This window comes from Pseudonaja textilis, chromosome 6 (genome assembly GCF_049901715.1).
Source record: "Pseudonaja textilis isolate UNSWEBS1 chromosome 6, rPseTex1.2, whole genome shotgun sequence".
NCBI lineage: Eukaryota > Metazoa > Chordata > Lepidosauria > Squamata > Elapidae > Pseudonaja > Pseudonaja textilis.
The window spans coordinates 39,156,990-39,171,564 of record NC_141995.1 but is presented as its reverse complement, the minus strand read 5'-3'; the positions used below and the strand labels follow the sequence as shown (position 1 = coordinate 39,171,564).

At 32.2% G+C, this 14,575-nt stretch overlaps 1 protein-coding gene across 23 annotated transcripts in view; it reads left to right on the top strand.

Annotated features, from left to right (window-relative positions):
* TENM3 (teneurin transmembrane protein 3) overlaps positions 1-14,575 on the top strand; it is a 660,890-nt gene that overhangs the window by 562,431 nt on the left and 83,884 nt on the right. For all 23 annotated transcript variants that reach the window (XM_087936357.1, XM_087936356.1, XM_087936366.1 and 20 more), the window contains 4 exons: positions 7,961-8,172; positions 11,530-11,740; positions 12,126-12,227; positions 12,403-12,597. In XM_087936357.1, coding sequence (XP_087792483.1) covers positions 7,961-8,172; positions 11,530-11,740; positions 12,126-12,227; positions 12,403-12,597 — 720 coding nt within the window. The remainder of the gene's footprint in view (positions 1-7,960; positions 8,173-11,529; positions 11,741-12,125; positions 12,228-12,402; positions 12,598-14,575) is intronic.

Here is a 14,575-nt window from a genome sequence, read left to right as displayed (position 1 = left end):
CAGAAGAGACTGAAGCACCTCCCGCTTCTGGATGCTCTTCACAGCTCACAGAGAACAGGCGTATCAGGTAAATACCAACACCCTTTTTCCCAGCATCATATCCATCTGTCTGCTATGCTTAATAGCCAGCTTCTGGTGTAGCCGCCTGCTTCCTGTCAAGTAATCAGGCTGACCTTCGCTGCTCTTGCCTTTTCTCAGATCAGATACAGAAGGCAGTTCCTCTTCCTCATCTGTGATCGGCTGCAGCTTCATCCTTTTCCCAGCTGAAACAACACAGCTGTCCTGCTGTAGCTGTGCTTCAGCCAAATTACTCTCAGCCGGCTGTTGTCCAGTTTCTCTTCCATTAACCACTCACCTTTACTTGGACTCTCAGCCCCTGCCTCAGCCAACTCTCTTCCTGATGTTCCTGGAACTGGTTCATACTCCTCTGAATTGATATCCGGAGAGGTATCTGGGGGAGTCATCACACTATGCCATTTCCAATCAAGGTGTGAGATGTGCAACAAAGCCTAAAAAAATAATAAATTACTTAACAAATACAAAGTTCATCATTCCATATCTCATCTCTTAGATAAGCAAATCCAGTTCATTACATTTTTTTTCAGTCGAGATGTCAGCAAGTCCAAAGAGAACTGCTCAAAATATTATGTCTCATATAAACCGCAATCAAGTATGCCAGCTTTATATTCCTGCCTTTTGCATAAAATAATCTTGTTCCTTAATCCACTGAAATGATTATTGACCTTATTTTTTTTTCAAAACTATAACAAGTCTCAAAGTTCAGCAAGAAAAGAATTATTACAATTGTTCTCTTGGTTTAACATTTTTATTTCCTTCTTAATTTTTAAAGTCTCATCAATTTTTTTTCTAAAGCAGTAATAAAAGCTTGTTCATATTGCTCTCCATACTTAAATCAGATTTTTCTATAACAGATTTTTCTTTTGAAAACAGACTGTTCATAAGAGTACAGAACATAGCTGATGTTGCTGAAGTCATATTACAATTCCTCAAAAATATCTCTGAATGCCACTACAGTGTTTTTTATTTTGTTACATTTCCAAAATCAAGAATTGTATTTCTTCTTCAAAAATGCTTGAATTCTTTAAAATTAATTTTATAAAGTCTTAATATTTGAAATCAAATATTCTGTTTTCTATAGCCAAAACAGTCTTGATTTTTGCTGTTTACTTTAAATTCTTAAACGTATATAACACACTGTTTCATTTTCTTACACTAAGGATTGAAAGTAATCACCCATTGTTTCCAATTCTTTTCATTTTGAAGGTGTCCAACTTCTTTAAAGTAGTTAATAGGCAATTTCCTAAAGTGGTTAGCAAAGGAAATGCATCTGCAGCTGGAGCAAGAACAGTAAATTCCCTAATCTCCTGGTTCTTCCACTCTCCAGACTTCTGCCTTGCAGCCTCTCTTGTGAGCCATCGATATATACCCTCTCCCTTCCTCTAGAGAGAGTCAAAGGAGTCGAGGCTGCTTGTCCATTTCTTGTTCCTAGCTGCAGTTGTTGGCTGTGCTTTCTCAAAGCTGCCTTCAGTCTGTTATGTTCCCGATGAAATCCCTTCAGTCCATTTTTTCTAGATGATATATGAAAGTCAAACACTGTAGTAATTTTGATATGGGGGCTTTTCAGACTGAAACCATGTAACAGGATTATATTTTATTGACTTTTTCTGATGTTCTCCTTTCTAAGTTAATTCACTTTAGGCTAACAAATCAATATTTTTTAAAATGAAAACTTGATTTAAATGGTTAATGAATAGAACATTTGCTATATCATTTTGTTTAAATATGTTTTCCTGTTCACATTTTATAGATGAACTTTGTGTAACTTTGAAATAAGACAGAAGCTCTTATAATCAATGTTCTGTCCATCATAGTTTCAAAAGAGGCATGAAATTATTTAGTTTCTTATCTCTAGCATTTTTTTAGAGTCTAGATATTCAGACTAAGAAAATGTTCTCTATATTTCTTTTTCCATCAAAACATGTTCGTATTTAAGTATGCATTATTTATATCCTTAGATGGATAGAGTGGTCTCCTACTTATGGAAAAGAATGGAAAATCCTTCTGGGTATTCAACACAAAAACATAAACTAAAACAAGAACTACAGCTAACCATTTAGACTTTCATTTCACCACATTTATTGGTATTGGAAAGTGTGTATAAAGATTAGAACTTCGGTTATTGTTTATCTTTTAAATATTTGGGAATAGTTTTCCCAATGAAACCTTTTCTATAAAAGTTTCTATAAAAATCAGTATAAAGAAATGATTATAAGTTCCATTAAGGTTATGGGGAAGTTATAATTTAATTTAAAAAAATACTCTAGAATGGCTATATTTAATTAGAAAATTGCTATGTGAATATTTTGTAACATTTCAAGAAAATTGTAAGAAATTTGTTTAATAGGAGAAAGACAAATGCCCTTATATTCCCAATCTTTAGGTATTCATAGATAGAAGATATTTCTTAATTTTGGAAATGGGAATGTCAACAAGCTCTGTGATCCTTAATTTTTCATCTCAAGACAAGAATAAACACAATAGTAATCAATGCTGTCTAATAGCAGTCAACCAACTTTCAGAAAAACAGCAAAAATATTTTACAACCTTTGTAATGCCCCATTTAAAAAAAAACAATAGAGGCAATTGTTTCTTGTATAGTCAGACCAGTATTATTGACCTTGGTCAGATACAAATTGAAAGTAATATATTTTTTAAAAAAGAACATGCTAATCTTCCATATTTCCTTTCAGTTATCTCCAGGACAGAGTACCAAGTAGAAAAAGAATGTTATCTACCAACACAAATGGAGATGCATTCAAAAATATTTTAAATTTCTGTTTCCCTATTTTAATGTACATTGCCTAAATGTTCCCACCAGTCAGGAATATGACTGTATTTACTTTGAAAAATTTCATGTAGTTTTTGTTTTTTTAACGGCCAAACTACAAAATCACCCAAAAGAAAAATATATAGCTTCTATTTATTGAAATGTTAACACCAGAAAGAGAAAGATGGCAATAAGACTTCCTTTCTGGCTAAAAGAAAAAAGAAAAGGAAGGAAGGAAGGAAGAAAGATGAAAGAAAGAGAAAGAAAGAAAGAAAGAAAGAAAGAAAGAAAGAAAGAAAGAAAGAAAGAAAGAAAGAGAAAGATCAACAATTATTTCAAATTAGCACGCAACCTTAATAAAGTACTCCAAAGTAAGCAACATGTCCTTTCCTGATAAAAGTAGCCTGTTAAAAGCTACTTCAAAGACTTCACAATATTTAATTCCCAGAGCATTATGATCACCAAAATTTGAGTAAATGAACCAGTTACTATACAAAAAGTTAGTCTTTGCAAACCCATATGGAATTAAGTAGTTTCACAAGAATCTCATCCAGAAGAGCATCTCTAAGGCACTGCTTGAGGATTAGAAGTGATAGCATGACATTTTATCTTGGACATTTTTCTGAAATCTTGTGAGTCTGTCTCATTCTAGTATGATGAGTTCAGTAAGTTTTTCATTTACTAAGAATGATAAGATATTGTAAGAATAGCACCCTTTGCCATCAGCGGTGCCTTAGGAGTGAGCACGGGAAGACTGCACTCATTAATAGATAGGCTGAGATAAGAGAGCTACTTATCTAATAAGATGGGGAATGCCTAGCAAAATGAGGTTCATTTTGAAGAAAATGAAATTTCTACCAAAGCAGCACCTAGAACTGAATAATGGATTATTAGGGTATTTCATGCAGAAGGATTTTTCTGGTTCAGGATGCTGGTTATTATACAGAGATTGGCATTGGTTGTCAGATTTACCCTCATTTTTCTGTGATTTGGTAATGTAGAACAAAGTTTACAAGGGTGGACTATTTGAAATTCCTTGTGATACACGCACACACTGATTGTGACACTCTTGGTATTTTGCCAACTGATCATGAATTTATACTTTAATGCTAATATATAAAGAAAATCTTTATGGTCGTTTCTGTCAGTTTTTCTAAGAAGAAAACTAGAAATAGTCTAGTTTTCATAGGAAAGTAGATCTAGAGGAGTATAGAAATAGCCATCACATAAATGTTTTAGAATATAAATAACATCAACCTAGATATTTCAGAATGGTTGGGTGTTCAGTAAACATTGTACAATGTGCCACTGATTGACTTTAAACTAATGTTACTTTTTAAATACTGGTCATGATTATATTAAATAGTGTCCTGTAGCAGCAGTCACCAACCTTTTTGGCACCAGGGACTGGTTTCGTGGAAGAAAAATTTTCCACGGACCGGGAGGGAACAGTGTGCAATCTAAGTCTTTTACAGTTTACATTGGGATTTGTGCTACAATAAAAAATCTAATGCCCGATCAGCTGAGACAGTGATGCTGCCACAGAGGAGCATCTGCAAATACAGGTGAAGATTTGTTCACTTGCTCGCAGCTCATTTACAACTGTGCAGCCCAGTTGCTAATAGGACACAGTTGGGGACCCCTATCTGGTAGCAAGTGTTATTCATTTTGTAATGTCTTGATCAATCTTAAAATATATATTGATTTTTTTATTTATTTAAATTTCAATCATTTGTTTTGACTTTGTTGCATTGTAGGGAAAATTATTTCCTTTTGCAAATGAAGCGGAGAGAGAGAGAGAGAGAGAGAGAGAGAGAGAGAGAGAGAGATGGAATATTGTACAATTATTCCTGAAATAACTATATGTCACAATTACCACACTTTCTGTTCAGAATAAGTAAATAAAATAACAGATCTGCGGAATAACACTAGTATCCTTCATTAGATGACGATGCAGTTTAAGCAGTTGTGGAATTCTTGTATTTGAACGGGGGCATTATTGGGCCATATGCTACTTCTCCAAGCCTTCACTCACAATTCCCCCTCACTTGTTTTTCCTTTCTTAGTAATTTGACAATTCCAAACTTGGTCTGTTCCAAGTAAAATCATCACAGACTTCATGGGAAAAAATTGTGTTTAGTATTTATTCTTCTGTATATTTAATATAACAAATAAATTTAGTCTGTATATAGATGTCTTTATTATTTTCAATTATTTCTCCAAAAAGCTATCTGTAACTGACAGCATCTTCAAGGAACAATAAAAATATATTATGTTAAATTTTAAATTTTTGTCTGAACTGAAAAGTTACAGTTTGCCAAATTCAGTGAAATAAACTTAAATTGAAAGGTTTATGAATGTTTTTTACATCTTTTCATTACCTTTTCCTCAAAGCTTTATATTATTTTTCCTCTTAGAATTTTTTCTTCCTATAAGCCATAATGTCTTGATTCTCTTAACCTCTGCTTTGGTGTGTCAGTTATTTCTTTCTGTTCTAGAATCAGTCCTAGATTCTAACTAAATAATTCATAACAGCATGCATTCATTTTCAATAATAGCAGCATACTGATGATTCTAGTCAACCTCCAAATCGAACTATTGAAAACCTATACAAATCTGTTAGAGGTATAAACCTAAACCAATGTGTTATATTTCAGAAGTCCCACTGGACTGTTCTGAGTGGCCTGCACTGTTCTACTAATAATAGAAATGGGAGGAAAAATCTCTACTTTGCTGCAAATTCCTATAGGTGTCATTGCTGGAATATGTGCTAATTTCCAATAGCCATCAATACTAATTTACATTTTGTATCAATATGATATAAAGCTACTAGTGTGTAGCACAATACCCCATAGTTCTCTTCTCACACGATACCCAGTTTTTCCTTCTGTCCTCTGCTTTCCGTTCTATTCTCCTGCTTCAATCATTCTTTATTTCTAAAGAATAATTAATCCAGGTGGCAAGAAACCTGAGAAGAATCATTTCAGTATTTCAAAGAGACTTCGCTTTAATTAACTCAGTATAAATGAGGGTGGGAAGTTCCTGTAAAAGTTTCCAAAATAATGCAGACTTAGTATTAAAATCAGCTGAAATCTGTTAGCTCTTGCTTCCTTCATCTTTCCCACTTGTGTGAGGCTTGGCACCTTGCTATGATTAGGGGCCTTACCTTTCCTCTTCGAAAGGCTGCTTGACCTCCCTAGTTCTTTTCTGCATGTAAACAGTTCCATAAACTTTTGGGAATGAACATTTTGGCCAACTAGAGCATACACACACACACACACACACACACACAGAGAGAGAGAGAGAGAGAGAGAGAGAGAGAGAGAGTTAACACTGCGTTATTCTTTGAGAAGTTTAAGACATGAATTCAAACTAGAAACATTTTCTTTTTATCTTGTTTTTAGCATGCTAGAAACGCTTAGCATGCTATTTTTAAGAAAAAGGTTCGAACCACTGTCTTTAAATCCCCATCGTCTATATTAAAGTCCATTTCCAGCCTGTGAAAGTTACAAAGTGGGTTTTTTTTTCTTAATCCACTTCACATTGAAGAAACATATTACTGGCTGTGTACATTGATTGATGAAATAGGTATTTAATCAACACAACCTCATCTCATTATTTATTTCTTTGGAATATTTTAAATTTTCTTCTCTTGATTGTTAAGAGAACAGCCCATTGCCCTGTTGTCGGCACTGACTAGCCGAATAAATGACAGGAATTTCATTGCCTTTTTTTTTTAATCACCAAGATTTGTCTCATACTAAATTTATATTAGTGCATGAATTGGATATTTGTGATCTAAATTTTTCAAGTTTAATAATGATACTAAACTAAAAATTAGGACCATTGTTATTTATCTTCTTTTTCACTCAGTAAGTTTTTATTTGGTATAGGAGACTGGTGTTTACCTGAATTAAGGAACTTTTAAACACAAGCATATATAAAGACATTGCTGTTCTAAACATGTTTTGTTGTTATCTCTATTATCTCTTGCTATTTCTGATAAAAAACATTTAATTAGATAATAGTAACATGCACTTTTAAGTCATATTTATAAATATTGTTAATGCTGTACAGGAAACAGAAAACAGACTTATGAAAAGAAATATATGTTTTACTCTGAATAGTTTTGTTATCTACTCTAGATTAATTCAAAACTGGTTTTACGCTATATGAAGGCACCTCCTACTGTTCTCACCAGCACTTGAGACTGTTTAATTAAATAAAACACATAAAAAACAAGAGAATAGAAGTATTTCAAATAGCAAACAGCACAAAAGAAGCACATCTGCACAATCTGAAGAAATATTTGCATATGTAGCACAATACAGAAGTTAAGAATTTTACAAAGCAAAGGCTTTGTCTTAATCTTTTATTCTTTTAACAGGCAATATTTGTGTATATTACATACACTGCTACTTTACATGATCATCTCATAGAATGTTCTGCTTTGTGATTACAGAATAACAGTTATTATTTGTGCTGTTCTTTCTTGTGCTAGAATAATCTTGTACTATGTTATTTCTGATTGCTGGAATATGTTTGTTGCGCTTGTCTACACAACATAAGTGTAGATAAAATGTGAATTTTTTTTTGCTCAGATAAATACATTAAATGGAAGGTGAAGCTTTCTTAATATATAAATGTTTACTGTTGTAAGTTTGTAGTGTTAAACAGGGCTTACAATTTCTACTAATTGCTTTATTTACCTGTTTATGTAAGAATTAGTCTCTTTGTGTGTTTGTGTCTATGTGAATAAATTTGTCTATAAAGATATAATTCTTTATAAAAATATAATTAATACTTTGCCTAACAAAATTTGTCGTAAATAAATAGTTTATAAAAATCAATAAAAATTTAGATTAATCGTTAACCAAATGAAAATACAATTCATCCTATAACACTTTATTAAAAGTGGAAGTTGTAGGATTTAAGTTTGAAAATGTTTAATTGCATTTCTTTAACCTGTTATTTTTTCTTTAGTAATTCCTTCAAATCTTTAACATTCACTGAATAAACTGATTAGAAGCTTAGTTGAATCTAGTCTAAATGTTTGACAACTTATTGAAAAAATGAACAAAAGCTAATACTTTATATTTTTAAATTTTTCAGGTAAAGTAGGATTTACACAAGAAAATAACACTATAGATTCTGGAGAACTTGATATAGGTCGAAGAGCAACACAAGATGTTCCTCCTGGGATCTTCTGGCGGTCACAAGTCTTTATTGATCAACCACAGTTTCTAAAATTCAATATCTCCCTTCAGAAAGATGCTTTGATTGGAGTATATGGCCGAAAAGGTTTACCACCTTCACATACACAAGTAAGAGTTGTCTTTAATGAAAGTAATATTCAGAAATCACACCTTTAGAAATTGTTATTATTTTGGGTTTCAGAATTTTATAGGTTTTTTTATTATTTCATATATTGTGCCAAGGTATATTGGCCCTTCTGAATTACAATTTTACAGCATATAATTATGCTTCTAAAAAGATAATTCAGAACACCCAAATGTGAGCTCTCACACACACAAATACACATTTCTCTAGTTCATAGAAAAATAACATACATTTTTTTCAGAAATCTTAAGATAAATTATATGATAAGATATAAATGCCACATTTTAATGATACTTTAATATGAGATAAACTTGTTTAAGTTTAGAATTGTTTCTTTTTTAAAACAAATGTTTTCACAAAAGCATTAGTTATTTCTTAGTAAAAATCAAAGGAACTTGAGATCAGATTAGCATTCTTATAAATAACATTTATATTGTATGTTTATTCATTTCATCCTTCAAAAAACTTTATGATTTATTTTATTTTCCTTTTGCTATATTGCTGTAGGAAGTGATGTTTTGCAGCATTTGTGTCTGTGTGTGTTTGTACCAATATTCCCAGATGTAGCTGAATGACTGCTTCTTACATTTTGTGCAACGATGTCAGAACAATCTTTGTTGCACAGCTCTGTTTTCCCAGACATCACAAATAAGTCAGCCTGAAGTAATTGATAGTGGCTGACCATTCAAAAATAGTCAATGGTAGTTTCAAGTTGTTATGACAAATTCTTAGAAAGTTGGTTTTACTGCAGCAAGGCAGTCAATATGTTCATCTAAAGAAATTACAAAATAACAGATGACTTTGGTACTTTGAAATAAAAATGAATAAAATCATTAGAGGCACTTATCTAAATCGTAACACCTATACAGAATTTGTAAGAATTATAATTTGCTGCGAATAGCAGCCAGTAGCATTAACTCTATGACAAAGATTTCCAAATTTTATTTTAATAAAAGATGGTTCAAATGGTCATTGAATGCTTATAACTTAATACATGTTGCTATTTCCAGTGTTACTGCCAAGATCTGGAAAATTATTATGATGAAATAAGGCAGATGAAAAACAGAAAGGAAAAAATATGTTAATATAGAATTTAGCAATGTATGCTGCTCACTGATGCTTTTTGAATTTTTTTAAATAGCTCTGTGACTTCTGGGTCAACAGGATTGTTGTTTTTTTAGTACTCATTAATCAGGCTCGTGCTATTTCACAATCATATATAAAGAGAAATAAAATAAATTATACACAAATTCTGTAAATAGTCTGCCTCAGTCAATCATTCATTGAGTATTGAGATATAACAGTTGTCATTACAAAGTGTCTCCTCTAAAGTCTGCTGCCTTTTCATTTAAAAATCTGAGCTATACAGATTATACAGGCAAAAAAGCAATGAGGAAACCCAGCAGTGACACTGACATAGTGAGCTAAACTAACTAACATCTGAAGTAAACAATGGGAATGTTACTTTTGACAAACGGATGTGAAGAGAATAAGTAGACTGAGAAAGAATCTTTCTGTGCAGAAAACTGTAAGAAAAACTACTCAAAGAACAATTATTTTAAGCAAGGTAGTTAGCTTTAAAAGTCCCTGACTAATGAATTCTAGTGGTCAGTGGACTTATAATCCTTTTCCCTCCGATATCAGCCAAATGATAAATGATGGCTAATACTTCCCTCATGCATTTAAGACTTCCTCTTCAGTCAGGATAAGTACATAATAAGCTGCAGCTTGTGGCCAGTTCTGAATAGGGAGCAAAATCTCAGGATGCTATTTAAGAGAGCAAGCAATCTTCCTTCATGGTCACCCATTGAGCTATTAGCAAACTGCCTGTAGCTCAGAATTACTTGACACATAATTCCTCTTTAAAGACAATTTATTTTCCATCACTCTGGTGCTCATATGGAAAACTTCTTTTAAAATTACCTATCATGTTAACAGTATTTGAAACAAACATATTTTAATGCTATTTAAAGGTAGAGCCTAGTCTCCTTCATAAAATATTTTTATTGTTTGTCTTTTTATTACTGTTGCTAGCCAGTCAGAGTTACATGCCACAAAATAGGTGGCCTTATAAATCTTACTCATAAATAAATACCTATTCCTTAGAAAGTATACATTTGGTTAGCACTTTCACTTACCTGGTTAGAAGCAAGACCAAAGTATGCAATATTTGGAAGGGAAATATTTTTTGTAGCATACAAGTCAATGGCCTGAAATCATTTAAGATTTTACAGATTAAAATCATTTTCCTCTTATGAAATCATAATTACGGGGGCCAAATTTCAATGATATATCCTTCTTTTCCTTGAAACTTGATCAGACATGGAGATAAGAAATAAAATTACAAAAATGCATGTTGTTTTTGGAATAAGTTAGTGTATTGTTAATAATCAGAGTGCAAGTCATATCCTGAAAGTGAAAGAACAATGCCTCTGAATTTTTATTGCTTTGTTAATATTCCAATATTCATTTTTATTTTCAATCACATAGTTCAAATGAACACAGCCTACTTGCTATGTATAATGTATAAATGTACTACATATATAAAATTTATAAATGTACCCAGACAGTGATAGTGAACTATGCTCTTCTTGCCCATCTCTGATTTCTATGCATGCGTTATATTACCGGTATTACATTTTTTTTCACACTGCAGACAAGTGTAAAAGATATCCAGGCAAAGTAATGCGATTTCATACTCTCAAGCTTTAAAAGGCTTCACCTCTTTTTTCACAATTTGCAGAAATATATTAATAATTAACAAAAAAACTTTGTTTAATTTTCTGTAATAATTTTGGAAAAGTTGATGTTGCAGTAAACGTTTGATAACCAATTTGTTTCTTTAAAAAACAGATGCTTCTGACAGCAACATAGTATTTAAATCAAAATAATAATTTTCTTATTTATATATTTTTTTCTTGTGACTTTAAGACAGAAATATACAGTCACCATGTTTTTGACAATGGATTGTTCAAACTATTAATCCACTGCATCCATGTGTTCTCTCTTTTTATATTCTTAGTTGTGTCCAAATATGAAGATCGTGGTTTATCTTTAGCAAAATACAAATCAATATGATGCACTTCAGCCATGAATATATGCTTTTTTAATGAATATGTCAAGGTTATTTTAAAAGATGCTAATCAACTTTTGTGTTACACATTTAGTCAACAGTTAAAGCAAAATTGATTCAAGGCAACAAAAAGTCTAGTTTCAACATATTTTAAAAATGATATACTTACTACTGAGAACAATACACCAGTAACTATAGTTTTGAAAATTAATTCCGTAATGCATTGATATGCAATGTAGCAAGTGATTCATTTTTTTTCCCCTTGCAGTATGATTTTGTAGAACTTTTGGATGGGAGCCGATTGATTGCAAAGGAGCAGCGTAACCTTCTTGAAACAGAGAGAGCAGGCAGACAGAGAAGATCTGTTAGCCTTCATGAAGCAGGGTTCATTCAGTATTTGGATGCTGGGATCTGGCACCTGGCTTTTTACAACGATGGGAAAAATGCAGAGCAAGTGTCTTTTAATACGATTGTTATAGGTAAGTAGAGTATTCACAATATTCTTTAAGAACTGATATTCTGAATATCTCAAAACTTCTAAACTTCAAACTTTCTAACATAGCCTTTCTAATTGTACATGACTATTAAACAAGAAATGCAATTCCATGTTAATTACAGACACAAGGTATGAAGTGTAGTAAAAATGTGACATATGAAGCTTGTAAAATTTTATTCAAATATGTTAGATTTTTATTTAAAAATTTTTTATTTATTCTCTTGAAGGCATGCATACATTAGGTATATCATTTCTAAGAGTATGTTAATTTACTGACATTTATAGGTTGTATAAAGAGGGATTTTTGCTGCTTTATTTCAGTGCACTGATTGCTGCCTGTTAGAATTTTCTTCTTTTGGTAATTTCAGAGTCTGTGGTTGAATGCCCTCGAAATTGCCATGGAAACGGAGAATGTGTTTCAGGATCATGCCATTGTTTTGCTGGCTTTCTTGGCCCCGATTGTTCAAGAGGTATATAAACTGAATTCTTTCTTAAATAAGTTCAAATAAGAAGCAGAAAAAGACAAGTAGTTACTAAGAAGCAAGAAAAAAGATTTTGAAGTACAACTTGTCAAGATGTACCTCTGCCTCTAAAGCTTGATTGAAAAGAATTATGTTAAGTTTTCTGTCATGTTTTATTTCACAGCAGCCTGCCCAGTATTGTGTAGTGGCAATGGGCAGTACTCCAAAGGACGTTGTTTATGCTATAGTGGTTGGAAGGGTACGGAGTGTGATGTGACTACCACCCAGTGCATTGACCCTCAATGTGGAGGTCGTGGGATTTGTATTATGGGCTCTTGTGCCTGCAACTCTGGATACAAAGGAGAAAACTGTGAAGAAGGTAAATAAGCAAATATTGACTTAGGATTGAACTATTATACTATACACTATATTCCACTACAGCATATTATTGATCTAAACATAACATTAAGTAGATACCATGATGTTTTAATTTCAACAGAAATAAGTATTTCATTCATACATATAATCTTTCAAGCAAGTTAAATACAGAACTTAGAATATATATTCTAGAATAGTGAACTTTAATTGCTTTATTGATCTATAAGTGCAAGCTAATCTGTTTTAAGAGCACTGAAAGTAGAAAAAATTAAATTCTTGATAAAATACAGATTTTAAAAAATATATTTTATAATCTTTATTAACTGAACAACTGAAATGACTGATGTAACTAGTATTAACACTACAGTTGTATAAACCTTGCATTCTATCAACTGAATAATTACAAAACTCTTTCTACTGGAAAAAAAAAAGTGTGGTCATTTTTGCGGGATTTATTTAGACAGAGAAAGCACAACTTTCCACTCTCAATCAAATTGATTTTATTGATCAGCACACACAAAGTAATACAATTAAGTCTCTGGAATTAAATTTTCAGACCATTGACCCTACAAGTGTAACGTTTTATTGAGTCAAATTGCTAAATTAAATCTCATCATCTAAAGCACATTAAAGGGAATTAAGAAAGATAGAGCTGTGCAACTCATTTATTTCCTAAATAGGCTGTGGGTCAACCTGTAGCCTGCCTGCTTTTTTGGATCGGACAAGTACATTTCTAGGTTGGATTAATTTCTCTTGTATTTTTATATTTCTTTCTTTCTTTTTTCTTTCTTTCTTTTTGCCTACACATAGCCAAATTCTCCCTAACATTGGCAAAGAAGTATTGTGTTATTTGGAAAAGGAAAGCAACCTTCCTCCATTCCATGAAGAATATTAATTTACACAACAGACAAAATAAATATCTAACAAAACATTTGTAATAAACAGTACAAATTAAATAATTGCATTGTTCATATTCAGAGATGCTTAAAGAATAAGCAATGGATAAGAGGGTATTAAAAATAGCATGCCACAACTGGGGTCTAAAAGTAAAAACTGGTATGTCCGAAACTGAAATTTAATCTTGTTAGAAAACTGAAGAAAAGTATAAATGGAAGATGTAACAGGTATTAATTCAGCAATTGGGAATTGTAAAAAATAAGTAGGGTTTTCTGATTATTTGATAGATTATGAGTCAGTGCAGATTCCTGTTCAGAATCTTCTGAAGTTCATAGAATCATACCATGTAACTAGGCATGTTACATACCATGTAACTAGCCTACCACCTTTTGATTTATTTCCAAAGTGACACAGCACTGAGTTTGACAGTATTTTCTGTTTTTATGCATTATATTGCATTTAACTTGTCTATACACTTATTCATATATTTCCTTCAGCTGGAAAATTACTCATTGGGACATGTCACAAGTTATCTAGTTTTCAGCATAATAGCTTTAAAGTGCCCTTTTTTTAAAATTCAAAATCAATATTGCAGAAACAAGGTTCTCTCTTTTGATGTTATCAAGCTCTTCAAGGCAAATTCAGCAAAAAAGAACCACTTGAATTTCCAGAAATACCTTTATTGCTAGTATGGAATTATAAAAGAACTTGAAAGCCTGCCAAAATAGTTTTCTACCTCAACCTATATCTAGCATAATTAACACAGAATAAATTAGTCATTTCTCATATTTTCCCCTCAGGAATCCTTTTGGTAACTGTCAGGCTCATTTTTCCTTGTTCCCAGAATCTGTTAGATATTTTATGGGAGGTGGACATTGTCTTCTCTGCACCATCCAAGGACTCAGAAAATTGCCCAGTATGGTCTCAGAGCATCCTAAAATATTTGTGCTGCCTAATCCCAAGCAGTGAAAAAGGAACTGAATGTGTTACACACTGTGATTCACTCTTAATATCTGCTTCAGAGCCTTGCCATATTTGTTGCTTCAGATATTGCAGGTGCAGAATGTAAATTTACCACTCAG